Source organism: Lynx rufus, unplaced genomic scaffold (assembly GCF_022079265.1).
Source record: "Lynx rufus isolate CCGP_SWC_20201006 ecotype Redwood Valley unplaced genomic scaffold, mLynRuf1.p SCAF_5, whole genome shotgun sequence".
Classification (NCBI taxonomy): Eukaryota; Metazoa; Chordata; class Mammalia; order Carnivora; family Felidae; genus Lynx; species Lynx rufus.
In genome coordinates, this window is record NW_025814867.1 from 131,449,250 (window position 1) to 131,476,686 (window position 27,437).

Here is a 27,437-nt window from a genome sequence, read left to right on the forward strand (position 1 = left end):
AGACCTGTTTATTTGCCATCCCCCAAGAACTCAGTCTGTACCATAAATGATTTTTATATTCCAGATTAAGTGTCTTTATGAGAACTATGCAAAATAATATGCTTGTAGTTGTCAAGGAGAACCTTAAGGGATAAGTTGAACACTGATCTGGAGCTTGATGGACAAACAGGATTTTTATGCCTTGTAGAGAAGGCAGAAAAATGTTCCAGCCAAAGGGACACCATATGAAAAGACCTGGAAAGTATACAACAGAAAATGCAGATAGATCCACTGGGGCTAGATTCTGAGGAGCAGGGTTAGGTGCAAGTGATGAAGCTAACAATACTTGTTGATGTCAGCCTATGTTGAAGCTTATGCAGCATTCTCATGTGCCTTTGTAAGTTTGAGTAGGTTTGGCTTGGTCACATTTGTTGTCAGAAAATAAACCTGGCTGTAAGTAGTATACTAGATGGTGGACTGGAAAGGAGTAGAGATGGAAGTCTTCCCTAGAGAGGGAAGAAGGAGAGAGCCCCAACTAAGACAGAAGTGCAGTGGGTATGAAGAAGAGGGCATAAAAGATGGTGGAAGAAGTGAAATCAAGGGACCTGGTAACTATTAGATGAGTAGAAAGAAGGAAATAGGGTTGTCAAAACTGCTTGACTTTACAGTTTTGTGTTTGGCTTTGGGGAATCTAAGATGACGAATAAGTTTGGCTTTGGGTGTACTATGTTTAGGTTGTTTTCAGATAACATTAATTTCAGTTTGAATGCATATTGTAAAAATTATGCTAGATACTTAAAGGCTTCTCTTGTTTAATCCTCTCAACCACTGTCTAAAAAAGGTGATATTTCATTTTACATATGAAGAAACTGAAGCTAAGAGATTGCTTATTTACTCAAGCCACTGCTTAGTGGCTGAGTTAGACTACTAACATAAGCCTCTGTACAAAATCAAGATATAAATTACACAAGAATGATAAAATATAAACATGAGAAATAATATAATTTTTATTTTGTAATTCAGCTTAACTATGAATATTTCAAAATCATATCTATCATGCTCTAAATGTTAAGATTTCACCTAAACCCTTAAATACTATAACTTTTACTATACCTATAATACCTTATCTGTTTCTTAAGTCTATATTTCTTACCTCATGAATTTCTGTCTTCTGCTATCAAGGGTCAGCACAACTGGCCTGTGCTCTAGCCTGTCACTTGTTTTTGTAAATAAAGTTTTATTGAAACATAGTCATACCTTCTCATTTGCATATTATGTATGGCTGTCTTTGTGTAACAATGGCAGAATTTAGTAGTTACAACAGAAACTGTATCGCTGTCAGAGCCTAAAATATTTCCCATCTTCTCCTTTACAGAAGTTTGCTAATCTCTGTACCAAATTGTAAACTCTGTGAGAATTTTCTGTATTAATCAGTTGGGTTCCCCTGAATCTAGAATAGTCTCTGGCATATCTCATGTACTCAATAAGAATTTTTTGAAGGAATAATGAACTAATTGATTACCTTTAAATTTTAGATTCAAGAAATATAACAGTATTTATTCAATTGGCATTTATGGAGAAGATGATAAAGTGTTTTTCAAAGATAATATGGTGTCTGAATTTTTTTTTTTTAAATTACTTTGATGGCACACCAAATTTTAGAATTGGGGAAATTTCACCTCTGGAGAATTAAAATATGGTCCCTGTAGTGATAATCAGAAAATTATAAGCTGAACATGAACTTTAAAAACATGACAATAGTATTTTCCCCACTTCTTTTTGTTCTTGTTTCTGTTATTCTCGTATGCACAGCTTTTTCTAAGAGACTTCACGCTAGAACAGATAGAGATTGTTTTTCTTGATTGCCATTTGTTCTAATACTGTTTGTGAACATACTTTTTCTGTTGTCTTCAGTATTAACACAGGATTTTTATTTAGTTAAAAACAAAACTTTTTCTTTTTCTCAATGCATTAAGAAATTAAATGAACAAGCTGCAGAACTATTTGAATCTGGAGAGGATCGAGAAGTAAACAATGGTTTGATTATTATGAATGAGTTTATTGTCCCATTTTTGCCCTTGTTATTGGTGGATGAAATGGAAGAGAAAGATATTCTTGCTGTGGAAGACATGAGAAATCGATGGTGTTCCTATCTTGGACAAGAAATGGAATGTAAGTTTAAACAATGCTAGTGGACACTTCAGCTGGGATTAACTGTAGTTGGAATTAGATGTTATTTATTCTTGTCATTTTTTATATTATTTTTACATTCATGTAAAAATATATTACATTATAGTATTTTTACATTCATGTCATTCCCTTTTTTTTCTATTTACAAACCAAGTGCACACTGCCTTGCCATTTATATTTTACCTCTTTCCCCCAAATGATAATACATATTTTGAAATGAAACATTAGTTGAACACACTCTAAGTTAATAAATTATATTGAAGATGATAATTTCTTTCCCTCTCTGTCTTTAGCTATATCTAATTGTTTGTATTTACAGCAAACCTCCAAGAGAAGCTGACGGACTTTCTGCCAAAACTGCTTGATTGTTCTACTGAGATTAAAGGTTTCCATGAACCACCGAAGTTACCGTCATATTCCACACATGAACTCTGCGAGCGGTTTGCCCGAATCATGTTATCCCTCAGTCGAACTCCTGCTGATGGAAGATAAACTGCACACACTTTCCCTGAACACACTGTATAAACTTTTTTTAGTTCTTAACCCTTGCCTTCCTGTCACAGGGTTTGCTTGTTGCTGCTATAGTTTTTAACTTTTTTTTATTTTAATAACTGCAAAAGACAGACAGACCATAGAGACTTTAGCCAGACTGCAAACAATAAAGCTGAGAATCGCATGGCGCTCAGACTTTGTTTTAACCAGAACTGATGTACAATTACAAATCTGATTGGTTTCATTATGGCAAAGCCATGCTTTTGCCACCTTTCTGTTACAGTATTACTTTGCTTTTATCTTTTCTTTATCTACAGCTTTCCATTCAGTCTGGATCCTTCCATGACTACAACCATTTAAGTGTTCAGCACTGTGTACGATACATAATACTTGGTAGCTTGTAAATGAAATTAAAGAATAAAGTTTTATTTATGGCTACCTATGTGTTTGTAAGCAGGTATATTGTATATTAGTGTATCATTTTAATTATATAAAAATGAATTTTGTCTGGGGATTGTTTAAGATTAGGTGGATAGATGAATAGATTAATACAAACTTTTAATTTGTCTCTGTAGCACATTGGAAGTTTACTAAGTATTGACACTTAAATATATCTATATTTTTGACTAAGTTGTTAAAACTTAGTATGGCACCTAAACCTGTTTTGAATTCACATCAGGTTTTCACTGAAGTGAACGGCTGATACTTAAGTCAACCACACTGAAACTTTTAACTTTTCCTTAGATTAACCTTTTATTTTTTTATGTATTTACAAATAATATAGCAAGGTGATTATTTCAAGAGATACCAGAAAAAAAGTACTTGAATAAGGGCTATTTAAATAGTGAAACTTATAAGAAATCTGTATATGTGTATACACACACACACACACACACACACACACACACACACATTCTTCATAATGGAGGACAATGTTTTGCATTATATAATCATTCTATTTTTGTAACTTGTATACCACTTTAATTGAAAATGTTCTCTACTAATCAATGCTGTGAAATGAAGTTGATATTGTTGAACTAGAAGTTATGAGTATCTTACCTGCTTTTATTTTCCTCCTTTTCAAAAAGAAAAAGCTGTAGAACATTTTGTAGATGGAACTGCTGTTTAAGCTTAATGAAGTAATATTGTGAATGAAAATTGATGCTTTAAAGGTAATCATGTTACCAATAACCTATTTTTGAATTTATAAAAATTTCTTTATAAATGATACTTTGTTAGCATAGTAAAATATATCATTATACTATGTGTATGTTTGTTATAGCGTCGCCAAAACTAGAACTCTTTATAAGTGCCTCTGATAAAAGATCCCAGATAGAGGAAGAAGAAAATATTAAGTTACTGTATAATGTTCCTTATCAAGATATCAATGCACTACTAAGGTATTAATGACAAGGAATTGATACGATTTCTGTTTTAAGGTTAGATTTTGCCTGTTGTAGCTATCAAAATGTGTTTTGGTTTAGATTTTAAATTCTCCACTGAGCAGAATTGGTATTCTACATAGTTTTCAAGTCCTGTCCAAAGTTTAAAAACTCCGTGTGTATCATCAAAGCATTTGTAAACTGTCTTCAGTATTTTATAATATTCTGCCATAATGGTAAAATTGTTTGTGTTTATGTGTATAATTGACCACTGAGACACAAAGTGCTCAAACACCATATGGAAATTACTCCCTTCACAAGGCACATCCAGGGAATCATATGTGGCTCTTGTGCTGAAGGTAAGTATTATTTTTGTATTTACTTTCTACTTAAAAGCCAGTTTATTCATTCTTGGTAGTGAATCTGAAGTGCTCTTTTAAAAATGACCTTTTTCAAGACCTGGGGAAAGAACTTGTTTTTATATCAATAAGTTTCAGTCTAGTCTAATCTAGAACCACAGCACTAAATAAAACTATCAGTAACATTTTATGCACCTTCAGTTGATGCTGTTTAATTTCCATTTACTTATAACCCCTTGTTTGTTAGAAGCTTGTGAGTATTTCCTGCACTTGCAATTTCAAGGAAGTAACTAAAGATTTCATTTTCTTAGTTTTGTATTAATTGAGACTAAGGTGGACTTTTTCCTCCTATACCTAATTCTCCAGAGTTCAGTGTCTTTGTCATCCCCAAAAAGTGTAGTCACACAGGTGCTTGGAGGCAGTGAGTAGGGATCCCCTGTGTAATCATTTTTTTTAATTTATTTTACATCATTAACAAGATCAAATATCATTTGTTATACCCATGATAACTTCATCCAGAGTATGTAAATTAGTCTCAGGGCTGCCATAATAAAGCAGTACAAACTTGGTGGGTAGTTTATAAAACAAATCTATTTTCTCACTGTTCTGGAGTCTAGAAATGTAAGATCAATGTGTAGGCACGTTTAGTTTCTCTAGAGGCTTCTCTCTTTGGCTTACAGACAGCCTTCTTGCTGTGTCCTTACGTGGCCTTTGCTCTATGCACATACACATCTTTGGTGTCTCTTCCTCTTATAAGGACACCAGTCCTACTGGATGAGGGTGCCATCCTTACAACCTCATCGACCTCATTCAGTCTTCTTTAAAAGTCTTATTTCCAAATACAGTTGCATTGAGGATAGCGGCTCCAACATATGATTTTGGAGGTTGGTGACACGATTCAGTCCACAGAATATGATGGCCCAGTTTATATATACCTCCTTTCCAGACGCAGAAGTATGATTGTTAGCCTCTTCCCTTTAACCTCAAGATTATGATGCAAATATCTATGGCTCTGCTGTTAGATCTACTTACTGTTTTCTTTTACTTTCACCATATCCTAAAAACTATTTTGAAGTTATAAGAAACCAAGTTAAGAATTGCTCACAATGCATTCATCTATTCAGTTCAGTGTGTTTTCATTGAACAAATCTTTGTTGAAAGAATGCAGTACTCCATGTTGATTTGCCCTTTATTATGTGGGGTTTTATTCATCATTTTCACCTAAATTTATACCATGGATCTGGTTTCTGTTTTGCTAGTGTTTTATTCTTACCTACTCGACTTCCCTTTTCCATCCTCCATTCCACCCCCAGCCTGGAAGTTAACTACTGTCAGCCATTGTGGCCACATATTTTTCCATGTTTGGACAGTGTTATGCAGTATATACACATAAGTGTGGGGTTTTTGAGGGGAGCAGAAAGAGAGAAGGTCATCTATTATATAGGCCTTTTTCCTCCCCACTCCTGTATTTCTGGCCTCCAGTTCCTTCTTTTTCTAGTGGGCTTTTTAGAAATGGCAATAATAAAATAATAAATAATGTGACCCTAATAATAAAAGTATTTGAGTCCTGATTGAGGGAACTGTATACACAGTTGAATACATACATGTATATACATCGGAATTTCAAATATCCTGTTCACTCTATATACGGTTTTTCCCAATGGCTGTTTCAAACCACTACCATTCTCAACCTCCTATTCAGTGCCAGCTCCAGTAAAACAGGATGATTTTTCCTTTGCCTTACCAAGAAAATGGGGCTATTGGGTATGATACCCTTCACCACTTAATCTCTGTAACTGTACATTTACACTTAATTATTATTAGGTAACCAAGATGTAATAAGGAAATGGATATTGATAACCCAGTGTTATGAGAAAAATATAAAATACAAAAAATATATAAAATGTAAAATGAATTTATATGGTTAAAAGTACATCATGGGGGGGGCATATTTGCTCTTCTGTAGAATTAAAAAAAGCTCACTCTTGGCCTTACAGCAGCCCACAGCCTGCACAGTTTTTCCTTTATCAAATGGTTCTTACTTTTTCAGTAATTCAGAGCGAGTCTAGTATTCTTAATCCTGATTGTGCATCAGAAGCATATGAGAAGTGTTCTTTTAAAAAGGTTTCTAGGGGAGCCTGGGTGGCTCAGTCGGTTGCGTGTCTGACTTCAGCTTGGGTCGTGATCTCACAGTTGGTGGGTTCGAGCCCCACGTCAGGCTCTGTGCTGATAGCTCAGAGCCTGGAGTCAGCTTCGGATTCTGTGTCTCTCTCTCTTTCTGCCCCTCCCATGCTCATGCTGTCTCTCTCTGTCTCTCAAAAATAAACGTTAAAATAAATAAATAAAAGTAAAAAAGGTTTCTAGGTCATATCTATCAGATTCTTAAGAGACTTTTAAAGTGAGAACTAGTTTGAGAACATTTGGTAGGTGTTTCCCCAACTTCATTTTTCTAAGAATGAACTCTGCCCTTATCTTAGAGACTGAGTCTAGCTAAAGTAGGGTGGAAAAATTTGCTTTTTGCATTCTTGTATGTCACATGAAAAGGCAAGGGATTTAAATTTGCTGATGGTCCCCTCAGCCATAGAGCATGCCCATTTTTGTATGTGCTCTAGCCAAAGCTATGCTCAAATGTTTTTCAGTCACAACTTTCTGAACTTCTCTCTCTTTTCTGAGTGGTTAAGACTGCAGGCTCTAGAACTAGACTGCCAGGTCTGGATACTGGGCCAACTATTGTACAGCTGTTACTCTTGAACTTTTCTATGCCTTACTATATTTCTTCATCTATAAAATGGGATTACGGTATAACCTACCTTATAGGATTCTCTTAAAAGTGTAAATGGTTTTCTGTATATAAAACTCTTGGAAAATGGCAGCCACATAGTAAATGTTCAATAATTGCCAGCCCATGGGCACCTGGGTGGCTCAGTCAGAGTCTGAGTCTTGATTTCAGCTCAGGTCATGATCTCACGGTTCGTCATGAGTTCCCAGCCCTGTGTCAGGCTCTGCGCTGACAGGGATTCCATCTTTCTCTCTCTCTCTCTCTCTCTCTCTCTCTCTCTCTCTCTCTTTGCCCCTTCCCCGCTCACACGCATGTTCCCTCTCTTTCTGAAAATAAACATTAAAAAAATAATTGTCATTCCTTTTTATAATTTGTCACTGTTGGTTACTGCTGATTTTCAGAATCTGCCTTCCTGAGACAGGCTTCTTTGGGCTACCCTCATTCATACCTGCATTTCCTTTTTTTCTTACTCCTTAAATGTGAGTGCTGTCAAGGTTCTGTACTTGGCCGCCTTCTAAATCTTCACCTTTTCTGGATGGTTTATCTACTGGTTTGTCTTCTTTTACTGCCTACGGGCTGATGATTCACAAGTCTGTGTCTCTAATTTCTAACCAAACCAACTTTGTGCATTTTAGACCCATATATGTTTCCAATTGTCTGGTCAACATACAGGCTTGGATATTTCCCTGGCACTTCAAACTTTGTACATGCCACAGTGAATTCATCACTTCTTGCCAAACCTGATTCTCTTATAGTATAGTGTAGTATTATAGTATTATACTATACTATAGCATTATACTGAATAGTATAATAGTATAGTATTGTACTATACTATAGTATACTGAGTAGTATAATAGTATAGTATTATACTGAATAGTATAATAATCCAGACATGAGGAATATTTCACAATTCTATTTTTATTTCACATTAATTACCAAGTGTCAACAGAGCAAGATTTTTAGTACCTTTTCATGCATTTCTTCACTACTAATGTTGATGAGGTCTCTTGTCTCTCATCTTAATTTGGACGATTGATTTGGTCCTGAATGGCCCACTGTCACTTTCTTTCTTTCTTTCTTTCTTTCTTTCTTTCTTTCTTTCTTTCTTTCTTTCATTCATTCATTGAAATACAGATGATACACTGGCCTCTCTGTCTTTGATCTTGCCCCTACAGTTAATCTTCTATACTGTTTGCAGAACAATCTTTCAAAGAGGTTTTACATGTCTGTCTGCCATTGCTGGACAGAGCTCCTTTAGAGAGAAATAACATCCTGGTTTTGTTTCCTCAGCACCTGTTAAATTATCTGGCAACTAGAGGTGCGGTCTTGCAGTTCGCTGGCCCTGCAGCCATCTTTGACCTGCATTTTTTGATATAACCACTAGCTACTTACAGCTATTTAATCAAAATAAAGTTAAAATTACTTAGTCATACTAGCCACATTGCTCTAAATTGGACAACATGCTTTAGAACATTTCCATTACCACAGAAAGTTGTATTGGACAGAAATGCCCAAGATCCTTACTGATGTGGACATTTTCCTTTATTGACAACACGAGAACATTCAAGCACCTGTAAAGTGTGTTAGCTTGAGAAAGTCCGTCTTTATCTCTTTTTATCTTTATCTTGCCATTAACCACTTTATGGCACCTGCTTTTCAGATAGCACCTCTAACAGCATGTGTTCAACTAGGAAAACCCACAGTAGGTATTTCAACAGAGGAGATGTTGTAGAGGCATAGGGGACAACCCAGAGATCCTACCTACAGGACGTAGCCCCTGTTTCCAGGAGTGAGGAAACAAAAGGGGAGAAGATGGGGTTACCAGAACCTTGGAGCTCCAAAATAGGGGTACTTGTGGACTTGGTGCACAAATGTCTGAGACAGTTCACTACTTAACTGTTCTTGCTACTTCTAAGGTACGCAGTGAAGATAGTTCCAGAAGTTCTGAAAGTAGTTGAAGACTGGAATCAACTGACATTAGGTCAACACAGTAGGATTGGCAAGCAAAGATAAAGAAGTAAATCTTGTTTTCCTCTTACCTTCTACTTTCCCCCTAGTACTTACTGGCAGAACCTAAATGGCCTGCAGCAGTCAAGGGGGTCAGGAGAATAAAGTTTCTGGAGTCCCAGCCCCAGTATCAAGGATTGAAGGGTGGAATTGGAGCTGAGAGATAATAGGTAAAGAAAAACTAGCTTCCTTTTAAAAATCCCTTTTTAGCCAAAGATGGTAATCCCTAAAACGCTAAATATTCAGGTATGTATTTGTAGACTGTCTCTGGGACCTCAAGAATAAAATGCACTAATTCTGATTTGAATCATGTTGCTCTTTTCCATCAAATGAAACATTTAAGTGACCTATTTATGCTTTGTTTTAAAAGTCAGTAGTAGAAGAAATTCACTCCCAACTATTCATTCACCCTTCCTTCCTTTCTTTTCTTTTTTTTATTGTGTGCATGCCACATACCACACAATCTGCCAGGTGTATATACATAAAACAAAATAAACTTAATAAGACAAAAGTAATAATTCACCCAAACCCATCTACCTGAAATGAGACACTGTAACATTTTTATGTTAATCCTGCACGTCTCTATGGATGTACATATATACACACACAAATATACTTAAATAATTTTCATAAAAAACTTTACACATACTTTTTCAAGAATGTATGTATAGATCTCTGTTCTACAGTATTTGATTACAAGGAAAATGAGCTATTATTCATGGACATAAAATATAGGCTGCTACTTATGTCTGTGTATATACTAATACTGTTTTCATGCCTTGTGCCTTTCTCCTAGACTTCTAGATGTACAATTTCTGAGTTATTGACTGTACAAGTTTAAATTTTTGAGCCAATTTGTCAAACTGGCCTTCACCAAAACTATTTCATATTATACTGCCACCACTAGAACGTGAGAGTGTGTTTCCACAGGCTCGGCAACATAGAATATTATCAGTTTTTAATATTTTTCAGTAAAATTTATTATATTTTTTAGTGAGAGTGAACATATTTTAATATGTTGATAGCTGCTTGTATTTATCGTGTAGTTAACTGCTTATACTCTGCACTTGTAGGGGGATGATCATGGCTGAATTTATAGTAGCTTATGTTAGGAATCATTAATTCTTTTTATAAACATTGCAAATATTATCCTCGTTTATTTTAAGCTTATAATATTGTTTTATGCTTTTTATTTTTATGTAATCAAATCTGTTGACAACCTACTTTATAATATCTACCTTTGATATCGTGTCTAGGAAGAATTTTCCCTGTCCAAGATTATAAAAATACTCATCTATGTTTTCTTCTGATATTTTTATGATTTTTTTTTGTCGGTTCCTAATGTATTTGGAAATTATATTAATTTAAGGAGTGAGGTAAAGATTCACAAATTTCTAACAAGATTATCTAGTTGTCTAATACCATTTATAAAATAATTCCTCTTTTCCCTTACTGATCTAAAATGTAATCTCCACTAGATAATAAATTTTTATATTTGATATTTATAAACACTCAGTTCAATTTATGTTTTTGTCTATTCAACTATCATTACTAATTTAATTACTGTTGTTTTAACATTGATTTAAAATATTTTATAACTAATAACTGTTTTCCTATCTAACACATTAAGTGTTACTCCCCAACACATACATCCTTAATACTGCTTCGGCTCAGGTCTTGATCTTGTGGTCTGTGGTTTTCGAGCCCTACATCGGGCTGTGTTCTGACAGCTCAGAGCCTGGAGCCTGCTTTGGAGTCTGTCTCCCTCTCTCTGCCCCTCTCCCGCTCAAGCTCTGCCTGTCTGTCTGTCTGTCTGTCTCTCTCTCTCTCAAAAATAAACATTAAAAAATTAAAAATCCTATTGGCATTTTGATTGTAGTTACTTTGACCTACATAAATTGACATATAGAGAAATCATGGTGCCTTCACAATTGTGAATCTTATTATCCAATAATATTATTTGTCCTTTTATTAGGTTCATATGTCCCTCAGTTGGAGTTTTAATGTTTTTATGAATGAGCTTCTCTTTCCAACTTAAAAAAAAAAAAGTTTTCTAACTGAATATTTTGGAATGGAATTGCCATGCTCAGACTTTTTGGTTTCAGGACCTCTTCACACTTGAAAATTTTTGAGAACCTAAAAAAGCTGTTATTTGCACAAGTTATATCTATTGATATTTATCATATTAGAAATTGAAATGGTAAAAAATTTATAATATTTTAAAATGGTAGAATATCAACATAACATTGATCTTAACAAAAAAAAATAATATCTTTTAAGTGAAAAATAGCTAGATTTTTGCCTGGTCCTTCTTTTGGAAGCTAGTGTGCATAAATCATCAGCCTGAGTCTTGAAATAAAGTACTAATCATAACAGCCCCTACTCCTTATAGTAGTTACAAAAATTATGCGGTACTCACACTTCCACCCAACACATAAAATTAACTTAAAATTTGGGCTAGCAAACACTAAAAATTTTTGTTTTTATTTTAAAAATAAGGATCATTTTTCAAAGAAGTCATTTCATTTCTTTGAAAAATAAAAATTGTGTAAGCTTAACAGTTTGGAATGTTAGTATGCTTTCAGTAATACCGGAAATTTCACAGGAAGACACTGCTCTTTGCTTGGGTTGCATTTTCTTTACCCCGTATTTTGAAAATGTCTCCAAAAAGAAAGCTTACCTGGTGTGCTTCACTGCCCTCAGTTACTGCAACCTTATACTGTCTATTGTCCAAACAGTGAAATGAGTTGTTTCGATATGTCCAGTTTTAGGGTTATTGATGGCAGGAAAGTTATTCTGTTACCAACTTTTCCATGATGGCTAAATCACAAAAGTCTATAAATATTTTAGAAGATAGCATAGGAAGGAATATTTTTAAGATCTTGGAATAACAATGGATTTCTTAACAGAAAAACATGAAGGAAATTTTTGATAAACTTAATTACATTAAATTAAGAATTCTAGCCTCAAAAGATTCCCTAAGAGTAAAAAGACAGGGCAATGGGGGGGGGGGGGGAGGATATTTGCAATGTGGAGAATGAAATGCAATAATAAAATGATGTAAGTAATAAATTTATGGCTTGAGTAATATAAGCATGACATACTTTCTGAAATGTTCCCAGATGTTTATCATTAAAAAATCAACAAAGATAGCTAAAGAAAAACCAACAGACAACATTTTCAACAAAAATAAGTGACAAGGCATTCTCATAAATTACAAAATACAAATCAATTGAGCCAAACTGGGGAACCACAATATTTTGGCAAAACTTTGGCAGGTTTTGCAGATGTGAGGAGTTAGTAGAATAAAGAAAAAAGGGAAATTCTGTGTCTTAAGACCTCCAGAAAACAAATTACCAATAAATATCCATAAAGTAAGAAGATCCCCAGCCTGGAATCTTCTCCAAGTAGATCTGAGAACAACTAACAAAACAGAGAGAAGGCTCCATCTGCTTCAATGGAGCCATGGGCTCTATGGGGTTGATGAATACAAAAGCCATGGGCACTATGGGGTTGCAAGAAGTCAGAGGCGGGTAGGGCAGTATAACCCTCAAGGAAAGTAAAAAATGGTCAAAAGCAAAACTGTATTTCATAAGGACAGAAATCATCCTGGGGAAAAAGCTGCTGGGAGTAGAATTCCGTTAAGATGGGCCTAACCCCAAACTCTTATTAATCATAAATTCCTACTCTTCCCAGTACCATAACAGCATTCCTGCATCTCCAGGAATTAGTGAAGATATGGTGTCCATTATACCTGAAGTTCTTGATTATATCCTTTCCTCCAATGCACAGTCACCTCGGTAAGTGGACACAAGTTCCTTTAAGGGAAGGTTATGACTTTTATTATGGATATTTCTGCCACACAAATTGGAAAATTTCGTAAGGGGACTAAGTCTCACCTTCATTCATGTGGCTCTGGGACCATTTTCACATTTTGGAATTGGCTGAGGGCCCATGACTCTTCATTTTGGTGATTCAAGTCAAACTCCCATTCAACAGATTTATAGTCTTTTCTTGTTTAATTGGCTACTTAGCTATTTCCCTCCTATGGCATCATAACAATTAGATGTTGCCATGATCACACCTTCCAGTTACTTTGGCTGTGCTGTCATTAAAGTAACCATGACCACCTTGTCTCTGCTGCTTCAGTGATGCTACAGGACTCCTACCTGTCTTGTGATCACATTGAGTTCTGGGAACCTATTTTGAGGGCAGCATTTCCTATTGTCATTTCTGATGCACAGAGAATAACCACAAGAGTTCTCCAAGAATGTTCGTGATGACTTCATTAGTATGTTTTCCAAAGATTTAATAAATGGAGTGTTTTCTGGACTCTCCAGTGACATAGTAGGTGAGTGAGCAGGTCTTACATAATAAATCTACTCCAGTATTTCAGTCTCCCTAAACTTTTGGGCAATTCCATTTATGATAAACCAAGCGAGTTCTGCCATCTCAACTTTGTTAAGTGTTGGCCATGTGTGGGTCCAAGTTTCAGGCAACAAATCGAGAAAACTCTTACAGCTGCTCCTAGACATCATAACCAAGAATTGAATCCAAAGTCTCTACTTAGTGCTTCATATCTATAGATTCTGCCCAATCCAACAGTATATTCCCTCACTCTGATTAAATACCCATTTCACACATAGTCCTTAGATTTCTCTCAATATAAATTGACAAAGTTTTGCATTACTTTTATATATGATGTCTCCTCTTAGGTCACACTCCATAGTCGAACGCTGGAGCCTACTGGGACTTGAGTCTGATTGTAGACCTGTAAGCTGTGAGAGGTAGTAAGTGTGAAAATATTGAAAAACACCAGCAGTTCCCTACCTCAGAGGAGACCATTACAGGTTCTCCAAGCAAGGGGTATCTAGGCTCAGACAGGGGAGGGAAGCTGCCCTTATTTAGCAGAACTTAGGGTTCAAGGTCCTCAGCTTCTTTGGAAACTGCTCGTGTGTCCCCATTTCAATTTTTAGGGTCCCACTCTTCCCCAATCAATTACCTAATTTTAACATAAGAGAACTGTGAATTCAACTTGCTTTTTAATTCTGTGCCACCCACAGAATTAAACTTTGGGTATGGTTTTAGAAACAGCCTTGAGGATACAGGAGACAAGGGTTTCCTTTAGGGTCACTGCAGAAGCTTTCTTGTCCTTTATCCAGACTTTGAGGATAAAGTCTGGAGCTCATCATTTTCTTTCTTCAAATTCTTCAGTGCACTTCAGAGTAACCCTTACTCTCCAGTTCCACTGAAATATGGCAGCAGCTACTTACTTACAAGTCAAAGTCTTGCCTTCTGGAGTCATTTAACAGTAAGTGATTTCAGGTGATAATTTAAGTCACAACTTTGCGGTTGCAATCAGTGGACTATCAGTGTCCCCTTCATACCAGTGCCTTTATGATAAGCAACATGAATTCACTTTAATCAGATTAGAGATAATAGAGATTGTCATGCTGAAGATTCTGTGACCCTGGAGGCACTTTTGATATCAATAACTAACTACACTTACGAGGTTGAACGAGGGAAGCAGAACTGCTATGAGTTGTGAGAAAAGATACTTATGATGATTAAAACTACACAATTGTGGAAGGATCTGGGAGGTGAAATTCTAGTTGGGAAATTAGGGAAGGTGTCACTGACCAGTCAACCTGGGAAGCCAATCATACCCAGCTGCTACAGCAGGGTCCTAAAGAGAAAGCTCACAGGCTGATCTATGAGAAGGTGTGCTTGTTTAACTACCACCTCTACCATGATGATGGGCCTGGGGCAACTGATAGTCAACAGAGTTAGCAGTCAAAGAGCTGGGTGTAGAGTGGAGAAGAGCAGATACAAACTAGAATGTGTTGGCACCTCTCCATGTGTTAGTCACCACGTCTAACCAATAGCCTTCGAGAATAAAAGCTAATTCTTCTACTTTCCCAATATTGTGATTCTTTGACCAATGCTAACTAGCAGCCGTATAGAAAAGGAGATTCTAGGAAATGGACTTACAACTTTAACAGTTGACACCCTTCTGGCTATGATGAAGGCATGTAAGAAACACATAGCCACAAAGCAAATGTGGTGTGTGTGTGTGTGTGTGTGTGTGTGTGTGTGTGTGTTCATACAAACAATATCTATTATACAAGAATGCTTGAGAATTCAATAAAAAAGTAGACTTGAACAGAGTCTTTACAAAAAAAAAATCCAAATGACTGATACACATGGAAAAGTGCTCAACCTCAATAATCAGGAAAATGCAAATTAAAACCACAAGATCGCACCAAACGCCCACAAGATTGGCAAAAAAAAAAGTTAACTTTTGGCACTACCAAATGTTGGGATGTGTATGTAGCAATAGGATCACTCAAATTATGCTGGTGGGTGTGTGAATTAGTGCAACCATTCTGGAAAACATTTTAATATTTGACATTATTTTAAAACGTCTAGAGTTATAAGTACATTATTCAGTAATTCCTAAGTATTTTTCCTAAAGATAATTGGGTATATGTGTATCAGTTGACACATACAAAAATTTTCTTAAAAGCTATTCATACTAGAAACAACCCAAATATCCATCAACAGGAAACTGATACATTGTAGTATATTCCCATAATGGAATATTATACAGCAATAAAAAGGAGCAAATGACAGCTATCTTTTTCAGCATAGGTGACTCTTCTGTGATAACACTGAGTGAAAGAAGCAAGACAAAATCATATATAGTATCATTCTATTTTTTAATGTTCAAAAATACCCTGGGTAAAATCACATATATAGGAATTCATTCATGAATAGTAAAATTAAAAGACAAGAAAAGGATTGCCATTAAGTCAGGATAATGGCTACTTCAAGGAGGGAGGAATGATGTATGGTTGAAAAAAGACACTGGGGAGACTTGCTTCCAATTTCATATGATCTGATATGTTTTCATTTTCTGTGTGTATATAAGTTTAGAATTGGAGCAGAATTATCACTCAGAGATAATAATATGAGAATCAGCTCTGAGATGCAGTTAAAGCCAAAGGAATTTCCATGATATGTAATAAGATGATATAGAGAGAAAAGAGGAGGGCCCAGGGCTGACTTTTGAGGAGCATAAAAGGTGCTATATTTGAGAGAAAACCAGCACAGGAAATAGAGAAGAATATGAAGTGAAGTAGGAAAGTCTTATGTCTCTTAGTCTAAGAATAGTTTTTCTACAAGTAGGAACTGGTCACCTATAAGTTTTTCTGAGTAAAACGGGGACAGAAGGGTGAGTTATCTTGACAAGGATTATCTGAGTGGAGTGGTGGGGACAGAAGGCATGATGGAATGGCTTCAAGAATTCAGCAGGTACTGTGCAGTTAGAAAGGACTCTCATTAACAAGATACTTACAATACTGGATACAAGATTAGAACAGTTTTAATGCATCCCTCAGGCTGGGAAGAAAGTGAGGAATATTTTTAATGGCCAAGAATCATGTGAGCCTGGATCATAGTTCTGATCAACTATGCCAAAAGGAAGACTAAATTACTTTCCTAGTCTCCCTATAGAAAATATTACAAAATCATTAACATGTGAAGACATGTGGCCAAAAATGTCAGAAAAAATATTATTGAGATGACCAGATTTAATTATATTGGTTAGTATGTGTCATATTTTTTATAGTTTTTGCTATTCCTTTTCCTATTCCAGTAAATACTAACTTTTCTACATAATTTTACCTTTATTTTTTTAATTGAAAAGCTCCTCCTCCCACCACAAATTGGATCCTTGGGCCCATGAAACTTAATTCAAGCCAGTAAGCAGGGGAGGGAGCATAAAGCTGAGGAAAAAGGAAAAACATTAGGAAAAGGGGGAAAAGCTTCTCCCCAAGGAAGGTGGTAAAGAAACATGTCTTTTTCATCCTTTACTCTGGATGGATGGAGAAATTCACAGCCACAAACTCCTTATCTGTGGATATGGTTTGAGTCTAGACCTGACACTGTATACATGATCTGAAAAACCTCAAGATGTGATTTTTTTCCCCTTGAAGTGGTGCCAGGTTGATAGTGGCAGCAGGAATCTGGCGTCAGTGGCAAATTCAAATCCTTTGTGGGGCAAGCCATTTATACCCACAAGGACTGAAAATAGAAAATGAAAAGTGTTGGCCCTGAGCAACGTGATTTTTAAATTGATTTTATATAATCCATGACCAAGAGGTAAATATAAACATTTGGAGAAATTGGCATCAAGAGTCCTTTCAGATATTGACGCTGGAAAAGAATTTGCCTCCGTTTTGACAGCGGTTATACATTAGGGAAGGAAGAATTTTCGAAAGTAGAAGGGTTGAAATAGCAAGATGTGATCACATTTATCAGACTGATAAAACTTCCAATAAATATGGCCTTAAAATAATCTTTAGAACCTCTTTGTTATCCCATGTTGAGGTGGGAACAGAGAGGAGCTGCCTAGATCCCCTTTGCAGGGGGCACTTCTTGCTGGCAGGTCCTGTAGGGTCTGCCTCAGTGCAGAGTGCTTGCTTCATCCAAGGGCATTGCCCTCACTGGGGTCCCACAGATGCACGGAGTGTATAAAGGTCATGCCATTTTGGCCCAGTACAGAACCATGTATGCTCCAGAGTTCCCCCACTGGACTGGCGAAGGCTTTGACCCTCACTCTTAGCCTTCTCTCTCTATCTAGTCCTATCTTCCCCCATCACTCCCACAGGTGATCGTCTGTTTTCTGCACACAAATTCTGCCTCAGTGTGAGCTTCCAGAAAAATGCAATCGGGGACACATGTTTATCCAATTAGATTTGATTAGGTTTCTCAAGTATATTGATGCAAAAATAGAACCAAATTCTTACAAGCAATTATCTCTCATTGCAGGTTAATAAATGTGTGTTCTGAAATGTCTATAGTCAGTTTCATCAATCCAAACTAGTTCATCTAGGTATGATCATCCTGGCTGACAGTACTCAAAAAAGTGACGAGAAATGGTTGTACTAGAGGTCCCCCTAATGTGAAAATTTATTAACAAATTTGTCAAATTTTTCTACGCCTTTACCAATGTGTGTATACTGGCCTTTTGATCACTTTATTGATAATTATTTTAAAAGCGCTTATAGCTGAAGAAGGGACAGTTACCCTGCAAGAATGTGATTGTTGTGTTCTAAATTCCCAGTAGGTGGTGTCATAATACTGTATTTAGGGATTTTTTTTTTTTAATGGGGTAGAAAAAGAAGAAAGGCTAATATACTTGTTCTAATATATGTACTTTCACTTTAAAAGCTGTTTTACTTTTTCTTCTAAGGTGGCACTATTATAAACACCTTAATCCCTTATGATATATATCTTTAATTCACATTTTTACAAAACAGTATGTACTAAGTGACAACATTTTATTATCTTATTCTTTGGAGTTATACAAGGCTACACAATCAATCAGAAGAATAGGATGGACAAAATGTTTCTAAACATTTTTTCCTGGGATCTTTTTCTTTACTCCCATATCTTAGACAAATAAAAAAAATAAACTATTCTTGTTCTGGAATTGAAACAGAAATGTAGGACCTATCATTATAACCATTAAAAACCTTTATTTTGCACTAAAAATATTTTCTGCTTTTAGCTACTCTTTTGAACTATCTGTATCATAAATGATTGACCTTGCTGGAAATCCCCCTATTTCTAGTTGAATTGAATGTAGTCTTATTTTTCCTTACATTTTAATAAATCTTACATTTTCTTTGGCATTATAATACATACTAATTCAGAGGATAGTATGGCCTCAGTGTAAGGATGAATCTCAGTGTTCCATGTAACATTTCATGTTCTTAGTGTTTCCCCAACTAGATTATATACCCTTTGAAGATAGGCCCATGGATTAGTGGGGTTTATTTTGTTTGTTTCGTAACCACCACAAAGCCTGTCTTAAACTATGCAAAGTTACATAGTAGATGTTTGGAAAATGTATGTTAAATAATGTGCTACTATTTAAATTTAAAAAATTAACTTTCCTGGGGTGCCTGGATGGCTCAGTCAGTTAAGCATCCGACTTCAGCTCAGGTCATGATCTCCCAGTTCATGGGTTTGAGCCCTGCATCAGGCTCTGTGCTGACAGTTCAGAGCCTGGGGTCTGCTTCTGATTCTGTGTCTCCTTCTCCCTCTCTGCCCCTCCCCCACTTGAGCTCTGTCTCTCTCGCTCGCTCGCTCACTCTCAAAGATAAATAAAACGTTAAAAAAATTTAACTTCTCCTTGAAATATTCTTATGCCCTAGAAATGAGGTGTTTACAGTGTGAGGTCTATTATTTTGGTAATTTAATGCTTGTGATACTTCAGTAGTAAGGAATCTGAAGATGTATGCTCCCCATAGGGTTAGTCTTTAATGGAATTATATAAAATTCTTTTGAAAAGTTATAAGTATTTTACTTATTTTTAACAGTCTGTAAAGAAGTGAAAGCATTTTTAAGTTTCTATTTTCTGAAATTATAAAGTTAAGATGAGATAGTTTTAAGTTAAAAAAAATAACTTTCAGGGCACCTAGGTGACTTAGTCATTAAGCATCAGACTTTGGCTCAGGTCATGATCTCACAGTTCATGAGTTCAAGCCCCCCATTGGGTGAGCTTATGCCCTGCTTTGGGTAAAACACAAGCCACGGATGACCCCTGCTTCTCTCTCTCTCTCTCTCTCTCTCTCTCTCTCTCTCTCTCTGCCCCTCACTCACTTGTGCCCTCTTTCTCTCCCTCAGGAAAAAAAAAATAGTTTTCAAAAAATACTGAGATATCTCATTACTTTCAAGAAAATATTGAACACGCAGGCCTTGAAAGGGCAGAAAAGTATGGCAGTCTCAGGGACTTAGCCATAAGAATCCATTGACATTTCCTGGGGGAAGTTGTCTCTAGACTTTCTCCCTGAATTTAGTAGTTTGAAGAGCCATTTTCTGAAGGCTCTATAGGAGCTCTATGGATTTGATCCTAAGTTGTAATGGTCTCCAATGTATGGAAGTAATGATCTTTCTCCTTGAGAGCCAAGATCCATTACACCAGGTATTATACTTGAATTATGTTTCCTTAAAATTCATGTTGAGGTTCGAACTCCCCATTACCTCAGAGTATGACTATTGGTAAGTAGAGTTATTAAAGAAGTAACTAAGAGAGAATGCAGTGATTAAAGTGGGCCCTGGCTCAGTATGACTGGTGACCATATAAGAAGGAGAAATTTATACACAGACATGTCGACGTGGAAGATCATGTGAAGACACAGGGAAAAGACTCAGAAGACACCGATCTTGTCAACACCTTGTTCTTGGACTTCTAGTCTCCAGAAACATGAGAAAATAAATTTCCATTTTAAACCACTCAAATTATTGTACTTTGTTACAGTACTTTGCAGCCCTAGCAAACTAATATACCAGCCAATGTTTAGATGATCTTTTTGGTCTCTTCCTTTAGTGCAAATGTTCTCAAATCTTTCCTTTGCTTAAAAATGGAAGAAAACCTTTGTAGAATGCAAATCTGGGCACCGCACGCAAAGACAGTGGGTCACCAGGTTTGACTCTAACCAGGGTGGTCTCCAGTGGCATGAGGATGCCAACATTCTCTTTTTTGGATTCCATAAACCTGGTGGGAAATGACTCTTCCTTGAGGTAAAACTAAACAAAAGCAAAACAAACAAAAATAGTTCTCCCAACCCCATTCAGAAACCTAAGGTCAATAACTAAAATTTTGAGTGCAGTTTTTATTTCTGTGAATGATATAATCATTTGCTTCAGAGCAGTCATTCCTGTTTGAATTAAAAAAAAATCTGCAAACAAAAATGTACGTGTGGCTACATGAAAGCTCTGGAGCACTAGCTAAGTAACGTGACTTGCTGGCATCCTTAGCTGGGTTGCCTGCTAGAAATAAAAGATACGTCATTCAGAGTATGTCTCTGAATATGGTCTCTTCTAACTTTCTATATAATATGAAGCAAGCTGAATCAGACAAAGCAAATAAAAACAAAAACTAGCATAAAAGAAGACATAACCTTGAATTTAAATGACAGGGGAAAAACATTAGAAAAAGATACATGGGAGATCTAGATCATGAAAAAATCATATAAGGACTTTACAATAAGTGTAATAAATAGGTTCAAGGAGTTCCAAGGCAAAATCGAAAATTTCAAATGGCAATTAGAAATGTAAGAAAGAATGACAAACAAAATATAAAGTAAATATATGGGAGAAAAAACACTTCTGGAATGGTGGAGTAAGAACTTCCAAAAATATATGCCTCCATAAAAACTTTGAGAACATGAGAGAAAATGATCAAAACCAACTTTTTTTTTAACACTCGATATTAATCAAAGGACTGTACAACCTAAGAAATGTATACTCATCAAAAATGACAATCTTGGTAAGAAGAATGAGCTCTTTGGCATTTTAATCTGCCCTATTCCTGTCCCCTCCTCCTGCTCTATCGTAGCCTTGAAAACCAGGGTCTACGTAACCTCTGAAGGGGGCAGAATGGGTTTGGTACTCTCCAAAAAGCCTCATCCCCAGATAATTGTTACTACTTCACTCTGGCAGCTAGCTACTTGGGAAAGCCCACCTCAAAGGACTTATTTTTATTTGGATTGACTCAGAATTTGCTATGTGGTCGTATGCCCAGAGCATTTTTAAAAAACAATCAGTGACAATTCTTTAACATCCAGGTAGCTCACTGAGGTGGTGACATACCAGTTGTGGCAAACAAGAGGCTGGCCCAAAAACAAAAGACAATTTAGAGAATAAGGTGTTCATATGGGGTTTTAAAAAGCTGTGACATAGTCCTGGGGATATAGAAGATCAAGCACATGGGCAAAGCTGTGGTATGTCCAGGCCAGGAAAGATCTAAGAAGTCCTTAATCTCTCACAAATAGGAAATCAAGCAGACTATGGTGGTCTTGCTAAATGGAGAAGACACAAATTAGAAGACAGAAGCTGAGATGCTTGGAAGTTGTACAGCAGAGTACGTCGGGGAGGTGGCCATTTTGAATTCGTTTAGAGGTTAGAGACATGGATGTTATGTTCTTTTGCTGTCTTTTTCCCTCTCAGTCTTTTCTCACTTCAGTAGTATTTTCCTGCTATCAGTTTTCTGGCTTTTCTCAGCCAGAGATAGTGTGATTTTTTACAAGTGCCCCCCACTACCACTGGATGGCCTCAAAGACTACAATTAACTTTAGGCTAAAAGTTATAGAAATAGGTGCCTACTTCATATCGCTCCACTACCTTCTCTTGCGGGTATACTCCACATCTAATTCTGTCTGCTTCAGTTCACTCTCCGTTGCCCTTTTGCATTAGTCCAGATTTTCTATATGCTTCTTATAGGGTGCATTCTCTAATAGAACATTACTCCACAATTAATGGAAACCTTCTGATTGATTAATCTTGAGTTCTGAAAAAATTGATACTGATAAGTACCTGATAGAAAATTTGTAAACAAGTAACATCTGTTCTATACATTGAATTTATTCTGAATATAAAGGCACTGATAAGGTTGATGTTAATTTGAAACAATAGATGCAAGACATATCAAATATGCCCAAATCCCTAGTTAACATAAAATGCTTAGTTTGACATCCAACAGATAAGAACAGCACTGGACTCCCTGTCTGTTTCCGGAATGCACTGATCTTGCTGCAGACAGTTACGTGAGGTTATTATGACTACCTCCTTCTGTTTCGAGTCAGAATACTTGTGAACAAAGGATCAGCTGTAAATAGACAATAGCCAAAGGAAATAGACTGGCCAAATAATAAATAAAAAGTGGTAAATCCCTTCCAGCTGTCATGGCTTGTTTGATTGATGGCTTGTTTCATTAATTTCTTGAATGAAAATAAATGTATTTTGTAACAGTAAGTAGTTTTCTTCGTTATTTATTTTATTTTTTATAAAGTATTTATTTTGAAAATGAGAGAGAGAGAGAGAGAGAGAGAGAGAGAGAGAGACAGAGAGAGAGAGAGAAAGCAGAGGAGGGGCAGAGACAGAGAGGGAGAGAAAGAGAGAATCCAAAGCAGGCTCTGCACTGTCAGCCTAGATCCCAAGGAGGGGCTCGAGCTCACCAACAGTGAGATCATGACCTGAGCCGAAATCAACAGTCGGATGCTTAACCCATTGAGCCACCCAGGCGTCTCATGATTATTTCTTTTAATTGACGTCATCAGCCAGGTCTTTTTTGCAACTGGAGATAGAATCTAAATTTAGAGTGTACAAATTTAATTGGCAGTTGACTTAAATACAATAGTCTTGCAACTCCAATGCTCTAACTACTGGGTAGTTTAGTTCTATTCCTTTTTTTTTAACTTTCAAAATTAGATATAATAATTAATAACATGTACAGGCAAGTTTTATATTTATAGACACATTAATCATTTTATTTGTTCAATATTTCTTATGATCTAACTGTCACTCTATCATCAATTTTCTTCTCATTGAAGTACACTTGAAGTTCCTCTCATTAGGTGATAAACATTCAAAGATTTTGATTTCTAACATGTCTTTACTTCACCCTTGTTCTAGTACTAGAGTTTGGCAGGATACACAATTCTTGGTTGGTATGTATTTTCTTCTCACACTTTGTCTTTCTATTATCTTCTGCCTTCCCTTGTTACTGTTGAACATTCCATCATTAATCGGTCTGTTATCACTCAATCTATCTTGCCTTTGTAGGTAGTCTGCCTTTTCTCTCTTATGTGTTTAAGAACTTTGTTTGGTGTTTGCATTTTCACTATGATATTTCCAAATGTATAGTTCTTTGTATTCATCCTGTTTGGGATATATTGGCAGATACCTTTCTCCCATATACTCATTGAGAGACTCAGTTCTTTTATTCTGTGGCTCAATGATTCACTTTTCTTGGTCTTAATCCAACCAGCAGAAAAGAAGAGACTATTGTGGAGGAACCCTAGGTTACTAATATCTTTGGCCCAGAATGACATATATCAGTCATTTCCATTCATTTTTCATTGAACAAACACTAATCCCATGCTTCCTGTAGATGCCAGTGGGGCAGCTGCTCATAGCCCATCTTTTTCTTTCCGGGTATAGAACACATTTCTCCTCTTTCCAAGAAAAACAGCCCAAAGTCATTCAGTTATTACATTATTAGACAAAAGTCAAAGCTCTTTAGGTGATGCCCAGTGTAGTCGGCTGAATAATGACCACCCACAGATATTAGGTCCTAATCCCTGGAACATACCAATGTTACCTTATAAAGGAAAAGAGTCTTTGCATTTGTGCTTAAATTAAGGATCTTGACATTGGATATTATTCTGGATTATCTGAATGAACTTTAGCTGTAATCACAAGTGTCCGTATGAGAGAGGAAGAAGGAAATTGAGACAGAAGAGAAGACAAGAAAAGGAGAGGCCCACGTAAAGGTGGATGCAGAGATTGGCGTGATAGGATCACAGCAAAAGAATACCAGCAACCACCAACAGCTGGAAGAGACAAGGAATGGATTCTCCTCAAGAGCTAGAGGAAGCACAGACTTGCCAATACCTTGATTTCAGCCCAGAGAAACTGACATTGTTCTTCTGGCCCCCAGCAATGTAAAAGAATAAATTTCTGTTGTTTGAAGCCACCAAGTTTGTGATAACTTGTTACAGTGGTCACAGGAAACTAATATACTCAGAGATTCTTCATGATTATTGGAGCATCTTTTTTGAGTGAGTCCTACGGACAGTGAAAAAAGTTACATGGTCACTGGAGCTCCTTTATGGAGCTCCTTCTTGGAGAAGACAGACGCCATGGATGCTATATTATCTTCTCTGATATTTTTGGCTTGATGGAACATGCATGAGGAAATGCAAAGTAGGTTTGTCTCTTCAAGGTTTTTTGGAGTTATCATCTTCCTCTTTTAACACATAGATAGTCCACAAGAAACTAAATTAACTAGACTGCCAACTATTGGAGTCAGTTGCTGTCAGAGTGTATTTCATCTATCACCTATCTATTAGCTGTGGTGCTTAAGGAATGAGAGACTTAACCTTAATGGCGTACATAGTGAAAAAAGATTTTTGGGCTTACAGTATTTTTTCATTTTACTTCAGCTAATATCCTAATTTCCACTGAGTTAACTAACTCTCCCAATTTGTGTCATTTTGGTGAGACAGGAAAATCACAATGCTCTCTCTTCTAAACAAGGAATGGGCAGATGACTAGCTGGAGAAACTGGGCTTCCATTCCGAGGACTTTGAACTTTTGAGTAGAGAGACTTAAGGACAGAAGAGTGTTCAGACCTCATTTCCTCTCACAGGTATCCTTGACAGGATGCTTGCTGCCTGGAAGCATCCAGAGAAGCTCTTGTTCCAAGCCTTTCCTGAGACTGACCCTCACTCTTTCCATAGCCTGACTTCCTGCTAATATTGTTAAGCTGCTACCCCAAAATTAAAATATATTTCATACTTGCTTAAGTTGGACATTGGAAGTTTCTGTTGCTTGCAACTAAATAATAGCCTTAAATCCACAGTAAGTTACAAAACTAAGTTCTGACATCTTGATGGTATTCTTCACCTGGAGGAGAGGAAGGGAGGGTACCTCTTAATGGGGGAGTTATGAGAAGAAATGTTAACCTACATATTTATTTGGCTAAAGGCAAAAGTTGTCCTTAATATTTCTAAATATTATCCCAGTTCCTTTGCTGCATGTGCTTTAAAATGTCTACAATTAGTAAGAGCATTGGCAGGGTTCCATTCTGGCAGGTTCAGAGGTATTTTAAATTATATAAAATAACATAAACAAATCTACTTCTTTTTAAAAGTACAGAGTTGATCTCATTTTGTTTGGCTTTTTAACTGATCAATACCTGTGCAGATGTTTCAGCAGCATTTCCCACTCAATGAAATTTTCTTTCCAATGGCAAAGATCAACAAATTAGTTTGATGATATTTATTCTATTAAGTGGTATATTTATGTTGGCAGTAAGTGGATACTTTAAAAAGAATGTCTACTTAATAACTGTGGGATCATGTTTTCTTAAGATAGTGTTTTAGATTTTGTACGTTATTAGTCCAAAATTTTTTTTGGAAGCTAAATAGTTTCCAAAATTGTACAAGTACAAAAGTACAAAACTGTACTCATATTGGGAGATACTATTGAGTTAAAAACTGGGTCGTCATTCAGGGTCCAATAAGCAGATAGGAATCACATAATTGTAACAAAGTTTAATATAGAGAATTAATAACTGCAACCAATCTAGATTACTTGCCTCAGAAAAAAAACTAAAGAAGAATAGAAGAATAGATACAGGGGAAGCCATTACCTCTAAGCCTGAGAGGCAAAGTCCAGAGGAAGAAATCTGGAAGAGGTACTCCTCCCCTACAATGGAGTGGTTATGGCTATGACCACGACCCACTGGATTATGAAGTTCTCTGGGGTACATTGGCATCTGAAATTGCCAGAAAGCCGCCTTCCAGGTGCTTGGAAAACTGTCCATAGGGAAGTATTGCTTCATGGAATTTGCTGGGAAGCTGCCCTCCGAAATGCCAAAGGAGGTCGCCCACAGGGAATGCCATTCAGTAGAACTCACTGGTGGGGAGGGGGCACTGCTGGGTGTCTTATGCACTGCTGTTTGTTGTGTACCACAGGAGCAAGCAGAGAAAAACACACTGGAACAAAGCCTGGTTTTTCTCCAACCATCTGCTGGGTTCTCTCCAACCATCTGCTGACAACATTGAACATTGTGTTACCTGAGAAAGGGATATGTTTACAGGGCCCATCTCCAATATCATAAGTAAGGCAAAGGAGGGTAGATTTGGAAATAAGAGGTAATCAACTGATAAGTGGCACAAGGCAAGTGAGATTGCTTTCAGTTTCCTAAGTGAAAGCAAAGGATTTTTTAAAGACCTGGAATCCATTGATTTCTCAAACAAGGGAAATCAGTCCTTGAGTAGAATTTTGCATAGGGCTTCATGTAAGTGTTTAAACTGCAAAAACAAGAAAACAGTTCATGTTCAGGCTTTGGACTATTCCTTTGAAATATTCAGGTACATTTATGCAATGAAAATACTGGAATTCTTAGTTTTCATCTGTGAAAATGCTCTCTTGGAGAATAGTTTTCTTATAAAAGAGACAGCCTGCCCACAAACAGTCCATTCCCTAAGGGGAAAATCTGTGGTTTCTTAAAAATTGAATTCAGATTGTATTTGCATGCTTAAGGCCAAGCTGATTTTTATGTACTGCTGATTCATCTAGACAGGGAATTGTATTCCATCCAGCATGATTGGAGGGGAATACACAGGCCATCAGCTAAGGTTGCATGTACAACACATTGTAAACTGTAAA

The 27,437-nt window shown here is 36.5% G+C and overlaps 2 protein-coding genes across 4 annotated transcripts in view; both read left to right on the forward strand.

Moving 5' to 3' along the window:
- The window catches only part of USP25 (ubiquitin specific peptidase 25), a 152,764-nt gene extending 148,231 nt beyond the window's left edge, over positions 1-4,533 (forward strand). For all 3 annotated transcript variants that reach the window (XM_047098593.1, XM_047098594.1, XM_047098592.1), the window contains 2 exons: positions 1,956-2,151; positions 2,489-4,533. In XM_047098593.1, coding sequence (XP_046954549.1) covers positions 1,956-2,151; positions 2,489-2,661 — 369 coding nt within the window. In that variant the 3' untranslated portion in view covers positions 2,662-4,533. The remainder of the gene's footprint in view (positions 1-1,955; positions 2,152-2,488) is intronic.
- A 4,871-nt stretch (positions 4,534-9,404) lies between these two features.
- The window catches only part of LOC124527277 (60S ribosomal protein L9-like), a 79,706-nt gene continuing 61,673 nt past the window's right edge, over positions 9,405-27,437 (forward strand). Inside the window, 3 exon segments of the mRNA XM_047100463.1 lie at positions 9,405-9,434; positions 12,885-12,988; positions 14,403-14,499. Of these exon segments, the coding sequence (XP_046956419.1) occupies positions 9,405-9,434; positions 12,885-12,988; positions 14,403-14,499 (231 nt within the window).